General features: G+C 40.5%; 2 protein-coding genes across 2 annotated transcripts; one reads left to right on the top strand and one right to left on the bottom strand.

The window, feature by feature from the left end:
* Positions 1-2,089: 2,089 nt before the first annotated feature.
* LOC310989604 (lipopolysaccharide-induced tumor necrosis factor-alpha factor homolog) lies at positions 2,090-6,517 on the bottom strand. Its single transcript, XM_083976712.1, has 5 exons — positions 6,311-6,517; positions 4,734-4,911; positions 4,381-4,422; positions 3,266-3,410; positions 2,090-3,125 (listed from the first exon to the last, which is right to left on the bottom strand). Exons 2-5 carry the CDS (start codon positions 4,894-4,896, stop codon positions 3,020-3,022), a joined length of 456 nt encoding a protein of 151 aa, XP_083832838.1. The 5' UTR covers positions 4,897-4,911; positions 6,311-6,517; the 3' UTR covers positions 2,090-3,019.
* A 4,088-nt stretch (positions 6,518-10,605) lies between these two features.
* On the top strand, positions 10,606-14,720 carry LOC310990348 (uncharacterized protein; the record flags this gene model as incomplete). The annotated part of the gene is made up of 3 exons (XM_083977694.1): positions 10,606-10,912; positions 11,342-11,921; positions 13,867-14,720. Exons 1-3 carry the CDS (start codon positions 10,646-10,648, stop codon positions 14,718-14,720), a joined length of 1,701 nt encoding a protein of 566 aa, XP_083833820.1. The 5' UTR covers positions 10,606-10,645.
* Between the last annotated feature and the right edge of the window lie 2,498 nt (positions 14,721-17,218).

The raw sequence follows: 17,218 nt of genomic DNA, 5'->3' as shown, positions 1-17,218 counted from the left end.
TCTTTAGCCTGGTGTTTGGCTGCACTTAGCTTAAAACAGTTCAACATGTGAAGATCTAACTGCCATCTGAACACCGGTCAGCTGAGCCAGAGCACAGTGGACGTGGCTGGTACAGTATGTAGGCTTGCTATTTTATAACGGCAAGAAAAAATAATCATCCTCAATTGCTGATTGTCTGATAGTGTGGGCACATTTGTCGGGCTGATCTTCCATCACGGACTGCGCTGCATTACTGATCATCACCGGGTCACCCTGTCTGTCACAGCTACAGCTGTGGGTCCAACTTCAGCTTGTCACTTCCCTGTCCCTCCTCTCTCTCTCTATGCCCGTTTTAACTCCATCTGACGAAGTTCAGCATCACATTCAGGTTCATAAAGGTCTCATTGGCTCCGTGCTAAAACAAGGGATGGCTTCATCACTTGTGTCATAGTCGGATATGTTTACGTGAACTATCCGAGAAGTAAACTCCGTCAACAGTTGATCACAGCTGTCTACAGGCGGCAGCACGTAGTGATAGGGAGTGAAAATAGCGCCAAGCGATGGTGAGGTCTGACTTTTTCGTGGACAACGGTTTTGTGATGCAAATGTATCACTCTTTTGAACGCATATTGTTTTGAGAAGCAAAACGCTTTGTTTCCCTGACCCCAGCCAACTAGCCGGACTACATTCGTCAGCACCAAAACCAGGCCGGAACTCCGCTCACAGGACACAATCCGGGGAAAGCACATAGCCTAACTGCTGATGGGGATGCCATATAGATTCATGTCAAAAGGCCCAAACTATCCCTTTAAAGGGATCCCTTTAAAGGGATAGTTCACCCAAAATTGAAAAAACACCCAAATACCTCCATGCTGCTCGTATGTAATGTCCGTCTTGTATTGAAGCCCCAAAATGCAAAATTGTCCCGAAAAAAATTAAATAAGTCTATATTTCAAGCTTGTTTTATAGCGGAAGCTTCTCGAAGCTCCTCTTCCCGGTTGGTCCAATTTGGACGAACTGGGAAGAGGACAGACCCTGGTTTGTCACAACTGTGTTCTGCCTTGGAGAGAGAGATGGCCGTGTAGGGGCAAGTCCTGAAGTGAATCTCTCCAGACTTGCTATTCAGTGACTCTTTCCTCTAGAAGTGGTTCATCCCAGTCATCGACATTCCTTTTCAGCTCCCACAGCAGGGCTCTACCCTGGATAGTTACTGGGGCCACCAAACCTAAAAGGTCAAACAAACTAGTTATCATGACACGAGAAAGTGATATGTGTAACAGGTGCATCCACACTTTCACTTTCTCTTTCTTTTTCAGTGTCAGTTTATCTGCAGCCTTGTGACTTCAAAGACGTCCAAACCAGAGACCACACTCAGTGACATTTGTAGGTCGTTCACATATGCAAAGGGTCAAAATCTAAAGGGCACTTCCCTACCAGTATTAATGTTGTCCTCTAATTTATGTTGTTCTCTAATTCATCAGTCTACATACTACAAACTGACAGTTGGTATTCATTTTCATGTTGGTGCTCATAGTTACAGTACAGTCAGCATAAACAGCAGCAAAGGAGTTGTGTGTTTCTTCATAAATAAAACTATACAAAAGATATTTGTCTGTTAAAGTTTGGGTTATCTACACAAACAGAACAGTCTCTTGGAATCCGAACAGAAAAAGATCTGAGCAGTTTTCATTGATGCAGTCATAATGGTCAGTTGATAATAGTACCCTTTAAAGACTACATGTTACAACATGTACAGTAGGCAACAATAATGCCAAACAGTTATGGTAACTATCTCACTCCAGACATTCATGATCCCCAGAGGATGAATTCCTGCTCCTGAATTTGAATCTTATGCCTCCATCAGTGGAACAAACTCACTTTCATGAAATGGATGTCTGTATAATCTGTAGCGTTACCAGCAGGTCAAATGACAATAGACATACAGCACCCTGCTCCAGAAGTTTGGCAGGAACGTCATTTCATTTAGCACAACACAACTACCAACTTCATTTTTTTAGATGATTTTTTAGAAAATTAGAAATCCATCAACCAAGTGGCCAACAATATCAGGCAACTTAAAAAACATTTTTATTTTTATTTCCATATTTGTTGGTTCATATTCTTTTATAATAAATGCTCCACTTTTTAATAGATATCAACAGAGGTGGACAAAGTAGACAACTGAGTAAAAGTACATAATCCTTGTAAAATATTATTCCAATACTAAGAAAAAGTAGAAGCAGCTATAGTCAAAATATTACTTTGGTGAAGGTACTAAAGTATTTGGTTGAAAAAAAAAACGTAATAATTCAAATGTAAAAACAACCGTAAGTGCGATTACGTATGCACTGATGCAGATTCTGCTACATCAAGATTATTTATAAAACAATCTGTACGTTAGCTCAACAATAATGGGAACAACCAAAAACTGCTGCTGAGCACAGAAAATGTGCCACAGTTAAGTTTAATTTTCTATTCGCTCAAGTACGGAGGAGCATGATGAAGTACAGGTAAGGCAATGCGGCTAAGGGTTTTTTCACAAAAGTATGCTAGTGCTAGGTCGGCCCAGTTGAACTTTGGGCCAGAGTGCTGTGCGTTTGGGTCAGCCAGCCAGTCCCCCTAACCATTGTGAATCAGCAAAAACTGTTTCTTTTCTTTGGTATTTAACAAAAAAGAGAAATGTGGTGGAGTAAAAAGTACAATATTTGTCCTTCAAATTAAGTGAAGTAATAAGTATCCCCCTAAAATAATACTCAAGTAAAGTACTGATACTCAAAAAATGTACTTAAGTACAGTTCTCAAGTAAATTTTCTTCATAACTGTCCACTGCTGCATATAATAATAATAATAAAACTTTTCATAAGGCCTCAGCAAATGTATCATCACAAGTTATATAAAGTAGCAAAGCAGGTGCAGTTGGGGTAAGTGCTTTTTGTATTATGTTGGCAAGTACAAAAACATTGTTGCAGAGCAAGTAAATCAGTTGATAAGCTGTTATGTAAGCACTGAATTCTTCTCCCCCATTCACAGTCAGGATAGTTCACATTCGCTTGTATATGTAAATGACTCTGTGGCAGGATGGACAGCGATGCTCCACATCTTGACAGGAATCAATGCAGAATGGGATACAACAGCAAACAAAACACCTGTAGGAGTAAAACAAAGACAATTATGACTTTCTAGTTTTATTCCTAAAGTACAGATTTACTTGTTTTTATAATATTTTTTGGTTTAGATTTATAACTAAAGTATAGAGTCAGGTTTCTGCCTTAAAGGTTGTTCTCACCCAAAGAGTGCGAGGCCGCCACAAATGGCCCAGGTCATCAGGCCTGGTGTGTGCTCTGTCCTGGTGACCACACTCTGTTGGCAGTGGGGACAAACGGTTGTTCCTGGGACGTCGTGGAGGTTAGGTGATACTACCACATGAGTGACTGAGGATGAAACATACAGCACAACACATGATATATCAGTGTTTCCATTTTCATCCACTGTACAAGCTTAAAACAAGTGCAGGGCCCACTTTCAGGACCTAATCTCTCAATGCAGTACATGACTGGAATCCTCATCAGTTTTTATACTGTATGTGACTGACGTGATTAAACACAAAACATTAGATTTCAAAGACAAGGATAAATACTGACCCCAAGTGGATACATGCAGACACATCTAGTCACATCCATGGCTACACTATGTGTGTCTGTGTGTAGATGGAAATTATAATGTAATAATGTAAGGGTTTTTCATAATTTAGTACAATGTGCAACTGTTCTGCTGCTTGTCTAGTCAGTATGTTAAAAGGAAAGGAAAGGACTAAACTGACACTGACTGCACTGACAAAACAAGACCAGCAGAGGGAGCCTGTGCTCTGTTGCTTCCTCCCAGCTGTGCTGACACCAGTCTGCTCTATTGTACTCTGCTTTACTTACTGCTCTGACTCTGACTGAAATAATGTCAGTTTTTTCCCCATGTGGGGTTTACATATGTGAAGGAGTTATACACCTGTGATAAGAATCCTCCGTCATCTGTCCCAAAATGCCAAACTCTGGATGTGACTGAATCGCACACAGGACAAACACTGAACAGTGTTTTTTTGTTCAGCTTTGAGGCGACAAAGGGGCAATTCTTCAGATTCAGTATGGCAGGAAGGAGGACCTCGCCCACTAACTCACTCACACGCTTGGTGGTTAACTGGTTGCTGATTTCTGTTCACAAATGTGTGATCACTGGTGTGTGTTCGCAGATGTGTGTTCACTGGTGTGTCTTCGCAGATGTGTGTTCACTGATGTGCTCCCTCTTTAAGCTACTTTATCTGCATGTGTGTGCATGCACATACTCTATGCATGGACCTCTATGTTGTGTTTTACATGGGGCAATGATATTGGACCAGATGCATCTCCTCACCTGTTGTTACAGGTACAGCTTGAGCTGGAGCAAAAGGAGCACCTGGCAGAAGAAACACACAGTTTAGCAAAACAGGAAAGGATGGTTTACATCACATATTTCCATAACTCACCGCAACATAACATCCTTTGTACGCTCCGTTGGATATTGTTTTGTAACATTATTTGTAGTGGTTATTTGGTATGTGCACATACAGTAGGTCTGACTGTCTGAGCAAAGTATTTCTGTTTTTCTGTTTTTATTCACAATAAAAAATAGTAATAATGTAAAGCTTCAGGACAGCAGAGATCTACAGTAGTTTACAATGATTTTGGATGAGTAACACTATCATCTCATGAACCTCAGACACAGACCTCCTTGGTAAACACCAGGTGGCGCTGCTGGAGGTGCGTAGCCTGGCTGAGGGTACATTCCTGGTCCTCCATAGTTCAGAGGTGGTCCCGGGTAAGGCGGTGCAGATTCCTGTGGTGGGTATCCCTGCGGTGGGTATCCCTGCGGTGGGTATCCTTTTTCCATCTTCAGATATCCTCACTGGGTACGAAACATTTGTGTTATTCATTCATAAATTGATCAACAGGTCTTTAATATATGAATCTGAAACAATTAAACATTTGGTTTTAGGGTTTCCAGTGGAAGCCTGTGAGTGGCACCAACACTGTATTTGTAAACATGTTAGGTTTGGTTAAGGAAAGCATTCAGCAAAATAAGAAAAGGCAATCAATCAAGCATAACAACCATTTGATACCCAGTATTAAGAGCAAAAGTGTAGAGACTGTAGAGACTGTGACAGAAACCTTTTCCCTCTACCACACACCCACATCCTCTTTCTAAACCACATCCCCATAATTTATAGTTAGGGTGACATTTAGACATTGCTTATATTTATCATAATTAGAACATGGCTCAGATTTAAGTGTGAACTTCTTTTTTTTTTTTACAATGGAAGCCATATTAATTAAAAAGCATGTGGGAACTGACAGGATCTCTGTAAAACATCATGGCAGGGCAAGCACAATGCTGTGCAAAAGAAAACCCCAGCAGAGACAGATATAGTTGAGTTCCACTTCCAACATATAGGCCTACTGTATATATTATTTGATTATTATTGTTGATCCAGGCAACTGCATCAACTGCTGTACACTAGTTGGTCAAGATAATGCTCATTCTAACTTGTACTTTTAGTAATGGTTCATCTCATAAGAGTGACTCAATTTAGTTGTTTTGCTAGTGTAATGAAAGTATAGGTGGCATGAAATGCAAATCCCCCAGTAAAATACTTGTGACTCAAACCTGCGCTGAAGATAAACACCATTAGCTGTAGCTCTAAAAAGCTGTTATCACAGTAGTTCTTTGTGGAAGGTGGCCATATGTCAACAGTACAGTAAATAGCAGCAGTATAGCGTACTGTAGCATTTGCTTAGTGGGAGCGGTATGGAGAATTAGATCTGTTGTGAAGCACCATGCTCTGACAGTGAACATTAGTCCCACCAAAATCATCACAAGGGAATTAGTACTTCCTCAGTCCGCATGTGTTGTGAATGTTGATAATGCAGAGGAATGTACTGTAGAGCCACGGTGTGCGCTGGTGAGTCTGTAGCTCACAGTCAGTACCCCAACGCCTTCTTGAATCAATTAGAGTAACATGAGCCACATACACTCAGAAACTTTTCAGTCGCCATTTATTGAGCCTCTGCCTCGCCCTGCTCTGTTTGGACTGGATGTGAATGGATAAGACTTATAAGACATTAACAGTGAACCAGAATGCTTTTTACATAAACAAAATATACTTGGTCATGTGTACCACAAATAACACATGTAAGTAAATTAGGTATATCAGTATCCATACCTAAACACCAACACAAAGGTTTTTACTTAAAAACACTTACAATAGCAGATTGTCATAACATACAATAGAGAATGATTCACGTACCTATAATTTTCCATCAACAGAGAGCCCTTTCCTGGAGCTGCCTGGTCCCGAGTGAGACAGGAAGAAGTTCAGAAAAAAGCAAGAGAGCACCAACACTGAGGAAGGATATAGTCAGGAAAATACGGGATGTAATTGCAGCACAATTGCGTAAGAGATTGTTAAACTAAAAAGGAGTCAACGACCATCTGTATCTCCTTTAGTCTAGGGCGTCAAAGCTATGCAACATGAGGCTCCCTCCCCCTCTCTCCTCCCATTTTTCATGCAACTGGGTGGTGGAGAAAATGACCAGAGCACTATCACAGTGTTTGTTTAAATGTTAGTCAAATAACAGCCACTGACTGGAAATGAGACACATGAATACAGAATTCAAGAGAGGGAGATAGATGACAGGGGTCTAAGAACAAAGTGTTCTTTGTTAATCTAACTTAACGCATCATAACGCAGTTACAGCAGTTTCAATCAGCAACCCTAAAAAAATAACATTAAACAACACATACGACATATGAAGTGAATATAATTTTACCAAAAAACTGTGGCCAAGGAAAGAATAATCTGCTCACAGCTGAATACTGTCAGTGCCACATTATGTTGATGGAAGCTACGCCCACTTCTGAGATTTCCTGTTAAACCTCCTCTCATTTTTTCTTTTTAAACAAGTGCGAGAGCCTTGAGTGGCAGTTCAATGTCTGTGCATGTCTTGGAATGCCAGTCCTTTAGCTGGTTATATGACTTTATAACATGTTGTATAATAGTATCATCGAACACATGGCTCTGAGAACCAACAGTCACACGCCTACACAGATCCAACACACTGAAATTATAATCTCAGTTAATTGTCTATAATTAAAGTTAATATCAAAGCAATTATCAAGTTCTTACAAAAAATCAACCTCTAATCTTTCAGATAGAGAAAGATTACTATGCCCTCTGACATTTCTTCTCTTCAGGATGAGAGGTGTCATTAACTGCCAGTAACACATTCAAACCACAAAACCACGCATGAACAGAAGAGGAAAGAGGAACATGTTGTGACTCACACAGTTAAAATGTTCATCAGAAACCTAAATGTAACAATATATTCCCTCTGTGTTTTCCATAATTGCACAACTTACTGAATGACTTTCATTTTTTTCATTTATTTAGATCTCCATTAGCTTTGGCAAAGGCCATCGCTATTCTTCCTGGAGTCTACCTTCACAGATGAACTATCCATTGCAGTCGATAAAAAACACATCACACCATCAACACAATAACAACATCCATAACCACAACAACTCACACTCACTTTATTCAGTATATTATATGCTATTGCATGAATCATGTACAGTAAAATCATTTACAACAGAGGAGTTGAAGAAAAGAAGAACTACATTGCAGTAGATTGCAGATTTAGACAAAGCACTGAGTTCTGCTGTAAGCAACACTTCTCTGGAGCTTTTATTTCTCTGTTTGGAGTTCTTGGATCAAGTCTTTTGCTGCTCTCTAGTGTTTTTCGAAGGAACTATGCCACACTCTTTCATAGCACGATTATGGTAAGATATATATGTTTGTCAATGTCTGCACAAACCAGACATTGCGCCTCTCGCACTAAGTGAGTGTGAGTGATCCAAATCTAAACACATGACCGTGACACAGGAAGGCCTGGTGACAGTCATGACGGAGCTGAGGAAAGTGAGAGGTCACAGGACTATCACAAGGATATTACGCATCACCTCTGGAATGCACTATATTATAACCACACTGATAGTTACAGCACGACATGGAAATGTTCTGCTTTGACTTAAAATCCAGAGGAAGTGCTTCAGCTTGCTTAGTTTTCACGAACCACTAGAGGTCAGAATAACTCCGTTGTTGTAATGGATGACAATATTAAATCCAGATGTGACAGAGAGCAGAGAAACAGTTTGATTCATTATGCTGTAGTAGTTTAAAACAGTTCAGTTATTCCAAAAAAATCAAACATTACAACAATAAATAAAACTGTCAGAAAACCTCAGACAGTGTATTTTCCCAATACAGTGTAATTTGATGCCACAATGACAAAATAGACATCTGTGTTTAGATCTTTGGAACATAAGACATGTAAACGTTATCGTAATCAGAGGTAGTGGCCCGTGTCATCCCAACCTCATTTAATGACGGTCATGTTTTAGCACTAAAGATGTGTCAGTGGACAGTGGAGCATATTTTCCTCAGGTGACCGACAGTGTCAATGCAGGACGTGATCCGACTGTGTAAGCAACAATATGGCGACAGTTACACAGTGAGGTGTGTTGTATTTGCACTGTTTAAACCCGTCATTACACACATGAATGCACAGCCGAGAGTTCAGTGGTGCAAAAACCAAAGGCACTGGTCCACAGAGGTGTGGAAAAAAGTGATATAGTATGATGAGTCATCCTTGGCCATATTCTCATCAAGTGGGCCAGTATGTGAAGTGTGATATACTGTAAGCCTAAAGTGTTTGACCTCTACAATGAGGAGATCCAAGTGGCTCTGGGGGCATTTTGTTGCCATGGTTTGGGTCAACTGTATCTCCATTATCTTGTGATGAACCATTTCTATCCGGACGTGTGAGTGGTCTCTTCCAGGATGACAGCCCCTCCATTCATAGGGCAGCCATGAAGTCACTGAAAATGATATGAATCGATGCACCTCTTCACCAGGATGGACGGCAAGACTGTAAGTAGAGCCACTTGATGACTTGAAGAGGATGAGGTTACTGATAACAAGACATATAACCCTAACCCTACACAAATCATTTCCCTTAATAACACACCCAGGTGGCCGCTCTCCCTGTCTACACCTTGTTATTTGTGTTCTTTGTATCTTCAGTCTTTCAGCCCACTTTCGTTTCACAGTGTACCTTCCATATGAGTGTTGGATAAATAAACAGTGTGCTCAGAGGGAAAGATAAGCAGGGAGTGATCATGAAGCAGGGACAAAGGAGGTATTCAGAAAAGGAAGGGGGGTGAACTGTCAGACCATCAGTAACAATCTGAGGTTGAAATTAACAACCTTGTCATCCAAAGTCACTACAGGAGTTTTTAATAACTCCTCTTTAACAGAAACAATTTACTACATCATGTGTTTCCTGTTCGATATTGCTGTATTAAAGGGTAAATGTACTTTATTACACATCTCAATTAGCCCAAACTCAGTGTTACCCAGTAATAATATGTAATTATTAAAAAGGAGCTTTGTCGTTTCTTAAAACATTAATTTTTTGCTTTGTTTTCCCCTCTCGTGACATATTAACCAATGGGTATTTTATTGACGGGTTATATTGCGTAGTATAGGTGCTGTAAAAAAAACAATACCATTTGTAAAGAAAGAAAATGCAGTAAGAATGAAACTGCCCCACGTCCAATGATGTGCTGTAACAGCCTGGGACAAGAGATGTACTTCTCCCACTGATAAGAACAGACGGGTGAGGGGAGTGTGCAATCAAACGGTTGGAGGAAGCTACAAGATTTAAAGAAAATGTTATATGCTTGTGCTTGACTGAGCTAAGCATCCACACTATCTTTTCTATGGTATTGAGTACAGGGATGACTTCTCATACACACAAGCACAAAAAACAGACAGTCATTTTGTTCTGTGTGCTGACAACTAAATACTATGTAAGACTTGTTTAAGCTTAATGTCTCCATCAACTCTATCCTTTGACACAAGGAAATTATTCTGTCTGAGAGAGGAGCCTGACTTTTATTGGATTTATTTCACAGTAAGAGGTTTAACCCGTCACTCAGAGTGTGTGTAAAATTTCCCGTTGGCAGTGGACAGCTTTTAATTTGGAACAGTAACTTATAGCCTTTATTCAATAAGTCCATGTCTTTAAGGCAAAATTTGTATTTTTCTTTCCATCCATTCCCTCCCATATACAGTATGTCACTTTTATGTTTTTTGACAGCAGTAGTTAGGCCTAATTCATCTTCTTGTAACACATTTACGAGGTCGAGTTACTGATGAGTGGGCAAGGCACAAACTGACCAACCACAATAGATGAGCAACAGGGTGAGGTGAGATTGCTTCCCCCCTTTTACAAACATTTCATATAACTCTGTTCCGCCCTTGCTCATTATGTGTTGGGTTCATTGCCATTTGAGGAAGAAGGACTGATAACAAGGGAGTGACCAGAACAAGGTTTCATTCGCCTCCTCGTGTGTGTCTGTCACTTGCAGGTAGCACTGACAGGATGTGGAGCTAGAAAGGAAGATTAATATCCAAGTAAAACATAAAACCAGAAAGGACAGAGGAGACAAGCAGGATAAAGAGGGGAGATCAGTTAAAAACTCAGGACCACAATAAATTGACCACAGAGTTAGGAGCGTCATGGTTACTCTGGACTTCAGGACGCTGACGACGCCCGTGGGCATCGTGCGGATACTGGAGGTGATCTTCACCTGCATCTCCTTCAGCTTGGTGGCCTCGGTGGGACATTTTTCCGGATCCTTCTGGACGTGGTGCATGTTCACCTGGTGCTTCTGCTTCTGCGTCACCCTCCTCATACTCATCATTGAATTCTTCAGCGTCAGCTCGAAGCTGCCCATCTCCTGGGATGACTTCACCTGCGCTTTTGCCATGTTGGCCACTCTAATGGTGTGTGACATTTTTCACTGTTGTTTTTTGTCTCTATCGAGTTTGCAGATATTTTCAGGAAACACTTGTCAAAGCTTGTTGGTCAAGTATATTAATGACTAGATGCTGTCACTCAGCATTACTGTTGCTGGTAATATTAAAGTCTAGATTTATGCAGAAAAACATTAATATATGAGGAGCCAAAATAAATGAGCTAATACAGTTTGTCAGTTTTAATGAATAGCACCCAAGGTCACCTGCTCCTAATGTTGATATGTTTGAAATGGTTCAAATAGAGCAAGAAAATGTAAAAGAAAAGATACTGTAGCAGATAAATATAATATGGTTCTGTGTCAGTAACATTTTCATTTGTGAGTGCTACACAAGAAAACATTGAAATTAACCATTTACTTCTTTTGAATGATTTGTTTTAAACTTTCTCTCACACAGATTTTGTCAACATCCATTATCTATCCCGTCAACTTCACGTGCTCTAGCTGTGGTAGACAGATTGGTGCTAGCGTCACTTCCTGTCTGGCCTTCATCCTGTACGCCACAGAAGTTGGGCTGACTCGGGCCAAACCTGGTGAGATCAGTGGATTTCTGTCCACAGTCCCAGGTCTCCTCAAGGTACTGGAGGCCTTTGTGGCCTGCATCATCTTCATCTGCTTGGACGGCTATGGGTACTCAAACTTTCCGGGACTCCAGTGGTGCGTCGCCGTCTATTCTATCTGCTTCATTTTTGCAGTCCTTGTCATTATTTTTACCATCGGCCGCCTTCTGGCTCTCTTCCCGGCACCATTTGACAAAGTTCTGACATTCTGCAACGTATTGGCGGTGCTGATGTATATCACAGCTGTGGTTATCTGGCCGTTCTACAGCTTGAGGAACAACCCCAGACCCAACATCTGCTCACAGTTTAAAGCCTGTCAATGGAATCTTTTAGTGGTCATCTCTTTCCTGACCTGTGTTAACCTCATTGCTTACATTGTGGACACAGTTTACTCTTTTAGACTGGTCTTCTTTGTCAGCAGAACTTAGGTTGCAAAAACTCCTCATCTACAGATATTCTGTATAATTTCTGAGATTTGACATTGGTATTTGTGACAACTTTTATCTTAATTTTGTTTTTATACCCACACAAGGGCAACATCTAACTACCATGATGATGACGTGAAAAAAAATGACCAGCTTCTACCCTTTTGTCTGACTGTTTTTTAACAATCTAATTTTAAGACTACATTAATGTGACAGAGTGAGATTCAATAAAAAATGTATTTGATGTGTATTTTTTTTGGTTTCAGCTTTTGAAATACAAATAAAGTGAAACAAAATAATTAGGGTGTTTTGTTTCAGTATCGTAGTGATAGATTAGAATGAATGGGTATGTTTAATGGTTAAAAAAACTCTAGTTAATGGTTAAAAAGGTAGGCTACAGGACCCACCCTGTCCGCCTCAATGGATGTTAGGTGTGTCAGTATACTACATATCCTGACACACACACACGGCAGCTGTAGGTTCTCCACTCCCATTTTTCTAAATAGGAAAGTGGAAAAGCCGAGGAGGGTGGCGGGGCATACCTACCACTCTGTCAATATCATATCATAACCCACAGTAAAAACACATGTGCATAGAGCTAAAATGATTAGCAGATAACGGAATAACAGTAACAAAAACTAAAATGTAAATAATTTCATAATTGATCATTGTTTGATGTTTTGTTTTGTTTTGTTTTGTTTTGTCTTGTTTTTTTTCAAGCAGAAATATGGTTGGGTTGTTTATTTTTCTTTGTCATTTATCATTGCACACTGTATATTATTAGATTTTGTGTTCGGTGGAACAAAACAGGAAATTTGTCAAATTTGTATGTTCATTCTACAACTATTTCTAAAATCTGATCCTAATGATATAATAACATCAGTGTGCATACCAAGAGTTACATAACTTTTGACCACTCCAGGAACTCCTACTCTTGCGCAAATGTCAGAAAAGGAAGAATCAAGAAGGAGTTGGATAATAAAACAACTCTTTTTTTTTTGTATATTTTTTTGGGCTTTTCATGCCTTTATTTGATAGGACAGTTGAGAGAGACAGGAAATGGGAGGCAGCGCGGGGGGGGGGGGGGGATGTCAACACGGGATTCAAACTGTGGCCGCCTGCAGTGAGGACTATAGCCTCAACACATGGGGCGGGTGCTCTACCAACTGAGCTAAACACCGCCCCATAAAACAACTCTGTAAGTAGAAGTGAAGAGAGAAAACGAAGAGAAAGAAAAGGCAAAGGGGCATAAAGTGAAGGAAGATCAAATTCTCACATTCTATATTATTCTTTTATCTCACTGTTGCTCTATGTATAAAAGGATGGGTTCATAAGCTTTGCTTTTGTGTGCAGTGCAAACACTAATGTAATATACTGTAACATACTTGTTTACGATGCTAAAGTAAATACACCGAGATACCCTGCACTGGTTGTTTGTCTGTTTTCTGAGAAGAACAATTATTTGAATAAAGACAAAAATATATATCACTAGGCAACTTTTCTTTGTACATAAAGTTACCTTCATACTGTACCATACAAAGCCTAAAAACTTGAACTGAACTGGATAAGAGCAGTATCCCTTAGGATGTGACCTTCCCCCCGTCTTTGCTGGTGATTAGTTTCTGAACTGAGCGTGCACTCAGGACCAGAGTCCAGTGTGTGTGTGGAGAGATCAACACGATAACACCCAACTGCTATCCAATCAGCAGAGTGGAACAGGGGCCATAAACTGCACAGATAAGCTCAGGATGCTCTGTTTGACTATACCTCACCACACTTGAGTTTCAATTTCAAAACACACCTGCTCAGGCCTTTGTCTGCATGGATTTCTCCAACAGGATCTGGTTTAGAAACCGAGGCCTCGCTGCACTGAGGGATGCACCGCACAGAATAAACTGAACTTGGAATCAAAACAATTTGAGACGCCTCCGGTCCAGCCATGATTCGTGTGGATCTTTACTCACTCACCCAGCCTGTGAGCATCATTCGAATACTGACCTCCATCCTAACTTGTATGTGCTTCAGCCTTGTGGCAACACAGGGATACACCACAGCCTCCTACTGGGGATGGTGCATGTTCACCTGGGTCTTCTGCTTCTTCTTCACCTTTTCCATTGTCATCCTGGAGTTCACAACTCTCAACTCTAAGTTACCTTTCGTCTGGGAGGACTTCACCGCTGCCTTCGCTATGCTGTCCTGCCTCATGTGTTTGACCACCTCCATCATCTACCCCACCTTTTTCACCTGCAAGGCCTGCCCCTATCAGATCGGTGCATCCGTGGTGTCATGGTTCTGTTTCGGGTTGTACGCGTGTGAGGTGGCTCTGACAGGCCTTCGCCCACGCGGAGAGAACGGCGGGTTTCTCTCCACGTTGTCCGGCATAATGAAGATGCTGGAGACCTTCCTCGCCTGTCTCATCTTCACGTCCCTGGAGACACAGCAGTACGCCGGCTCCCCAGAACTGCAGTGGTGCGTGGCCGTGTACTCGCTGTGTTTCATCTTCTGTGTCGTCATCATCCTGCTCAGCCTCACCCAGCTGACCACCTATTCGCCGATCTCATTTGACAAGCTGGCGATTGTCTTTAACATTTTGGCAGCGGTGATGTATGCGACAGTTGTGGTGATCTGGCCCCTGTATAGTATCAAGACTGAGAGACCTCCTAACTGTGGCCACCTTTGTCCCTGGGATAAACTGGTGGTTGTCACCTTCATGACCATCTTCAACTTCATTGTTTACACCCTGGACTCTGTCTACTCTGTCTACCTTGTGTTCTTTGTCAATAACCAGTGAAGATACTGCCTATCAAAAACTAACATGAACTGAAAACAAAATATTGTTGAATCAAAGCGAACAGGCTGGTTGTGGACAGGGTCTCTGCTTTATATTGTGCCTATAGGCCATTCTGTAAACTTTAAAGATGTATTTTATTGTTGTATTAGACACGATGCTGACTCCAATATATATTCTGCAAAGGTTTTCCATCAAAAATAAGTACTAACAATACTGAAATGTTGGCTGCCCAATATGATATGTACAAAGATCTGGAGTTAGTTAATGATTACATTTCTAGTATCACTGTCATAAAAATAAAAAATTGCCTAGTGGAACTTTGGATCCTGATACATTGAGTGATCAAACAGTGAGGGTAATAATACTGAGCTCTTGCCTGACAGTCAAATAATGCCACTTTATTTTAATCTAGGTATGTTTCTGCATTCATATGTCTCATCTTCTCACTTTTAGATGCTGCAACTTGCTAATTAACATACAACACATACAATTTTCACTTTGTTGCTGAGAAGTGACAAAAAAAACTTTATGCCTCTGGAAAATAAGACAGGGCCCAGCTAATGGTTAGTTACAGAGACTTGAAACAAAGTGAACAAGAGAGTAAGAACAAGTAAGAATAGGAAATGAACATTTACTAGTTGATGTGACTGTGTTACAAATTACATTTCACATTTCTACACAAAAAAATATGTGATATTACAAATTAGCCAATGTTTAGTAACCTATATCTTCTGATTAAAATGTATTTAAGTTAAACCAATAACCAAATATCAGTGTGAATTATTTTTGTTTCTTTGTTTTAAGGTCTCACATCACATCTCTTTATATGGCTGCTTTTCTCAAACTGCTTTGTGAATACTCCTTTGGATTGTGACACAGTCCACAGGCGACGAAACAACGTAATTCATTTAGACATGTTCTGAAATAATCATGTCCAGACACCACATGGCAATGAAAACATAAAACTGCCTATCAGCAATAATTGTCATCTTAGTTCCTTCAATTCTCAACGGCTGCATCCAAAGGGCACAGTATTTACAGTGTGGCTATAGCATGCAGGGTTCACATACAGCTCATTGTAGTCAAAGCTATACTTAGTTCATGAGAGCCAATGCCCTGCAACTTACAAACTCCCTATTAATTCCAGTAGAGACAGAGAAAGAGCGACAGGTGGATAGAAAGAGGATGATATGGCACAAAGGGCCACATTTGTGCCATATCTTGTATTTTGCAGCACTTGTTTTCTGAATTAGTGGTGAGTTTGTGAATTTACACATGTCTGGCTCTGAAGCTGCGGTGTGCTCTTAAGGTCAAGATACTAAAGACGTTTCAGCCTTAGCAGTCAGTTCATATTGTTTTGTCCTTGTACTGCAGGCATGAAATGGTGATCAAACTACGAGTTTCAGGATCCTCACAGACATGAGAGATGAATCACTCACAGCCTGTGGCAAGATATGAGTAACTTCTTCTATAGCATAAAAATCCTCCACTGCCCTTTGTGATAAATTCAGTCATTTATCTGACAAGAGATAAATGTAGTAATTGCAGAACAGTGACAGGCAAACAGAGGAGCAAATGAAAGATAAGAGGGAGAAGCAGCAGTAAGAGAGAGAATAAAAAGGAAGACAGGAAGACTGATGAGAAAGAGGCAGAGACGAACAGAGAGGAGCGAGACAGTGAGAGATTTCTAGACTTTCGAAGGATGTGTGGGAAAACTGAAAAAGCAAATCCTTTAATCAACAAGCAGCTGCTGTTTATGGAGTTGGACTAGTTGCACAAGGTGTTATCTTTCTTTTTTTCTTATTGAGCTTCTTTTCTTTCTCCGGTATGTGATGGGTAGTGGGTTGGAAACTTAAAAGGATGTCACCAAAGTCTCACTCGTAATCCTACAGCTATTGTGCAGCCCGGTACAGCAATCTGTGTGAGTGAACGTGGGTCAAATAGAATAAGTGAAGCGTGGAAATGTAGCTTTTCTTCTCATGTCAATCTGTCAGAAAGACGGACCAGGTTTAAATCCATATGTGTCAGTCCAGAGGATCCCACAAACTAAAGACAACAGGGCCTGATTGATTTGGATTACACAAGGGTTCAAACACTACATAACACTACTGTATGTACTGTAGTCCATAGAGACAGATCCACACGATACTGAGTTGCAGCTGGGGTTTTTTATTTAATTTGCATAGTGTACAATACATTAGTTATATTAGACATATTCATTTGCAGCTACTATTATATTAAATACTTATTATTAAATAGACAATTTTAACAATACCAGAAATCTAGAAGTCTATGGAAAAAGGTGCTGTACATTAATCACATCAAAGTCATTTATTTAGCCTCCGCTCACTGTGTTATCTGAACACTGACTAATGGAAAACTAGTGGGGGCACTGGCTGGCCAAGACAATCATTAACTACGACCTACAATGGAGAAAAGCAGCTGTGGTTCTATCATCGATTAATAATTTCAAAGCACTGCTGCCAGAACCTGTCCTG

The sequence above is a fragment of the Trachurus trachurus genome (genome assembly GCF_905171665.1).
Source record: "Trachurus trachurus genome assembly, chromosome: 8".
NCBI lineage: Eukaryota > Metazoa > Chordata > Actinopteri > Carangiformes > Carangidae > Trachurus > Trachurus trachurus.
The sequence above is the reverse complement of the archived record's forward strand: the minus strand, read 5'-3'. Positions and strand labels throughout refer to the sequence as shown.

Coding starts and splice junctions, on each gene's coding strand:
- LOC310989604 (XM_083976712.1), bottom strand. CDS start 4,896: ATGGAAAAAGGATACCCACCGCAGGGATACCCACCGCAGGGATACCCA. Junction 4,423..4,733: donor ACCTGGTGTTTACCAAGGAG/GTCTGTGTCTGA, acceptor TTCTTCTGCCAG/GTGCTCCTTTTGCTCCAGCT. Junction 3,411..4,380: donor AGCTGTACCTGTAACAACAG/GTGAGGAGATGC, acceptor TTTCATCCTCAG/TCACTCATGTGGTAGTATCA.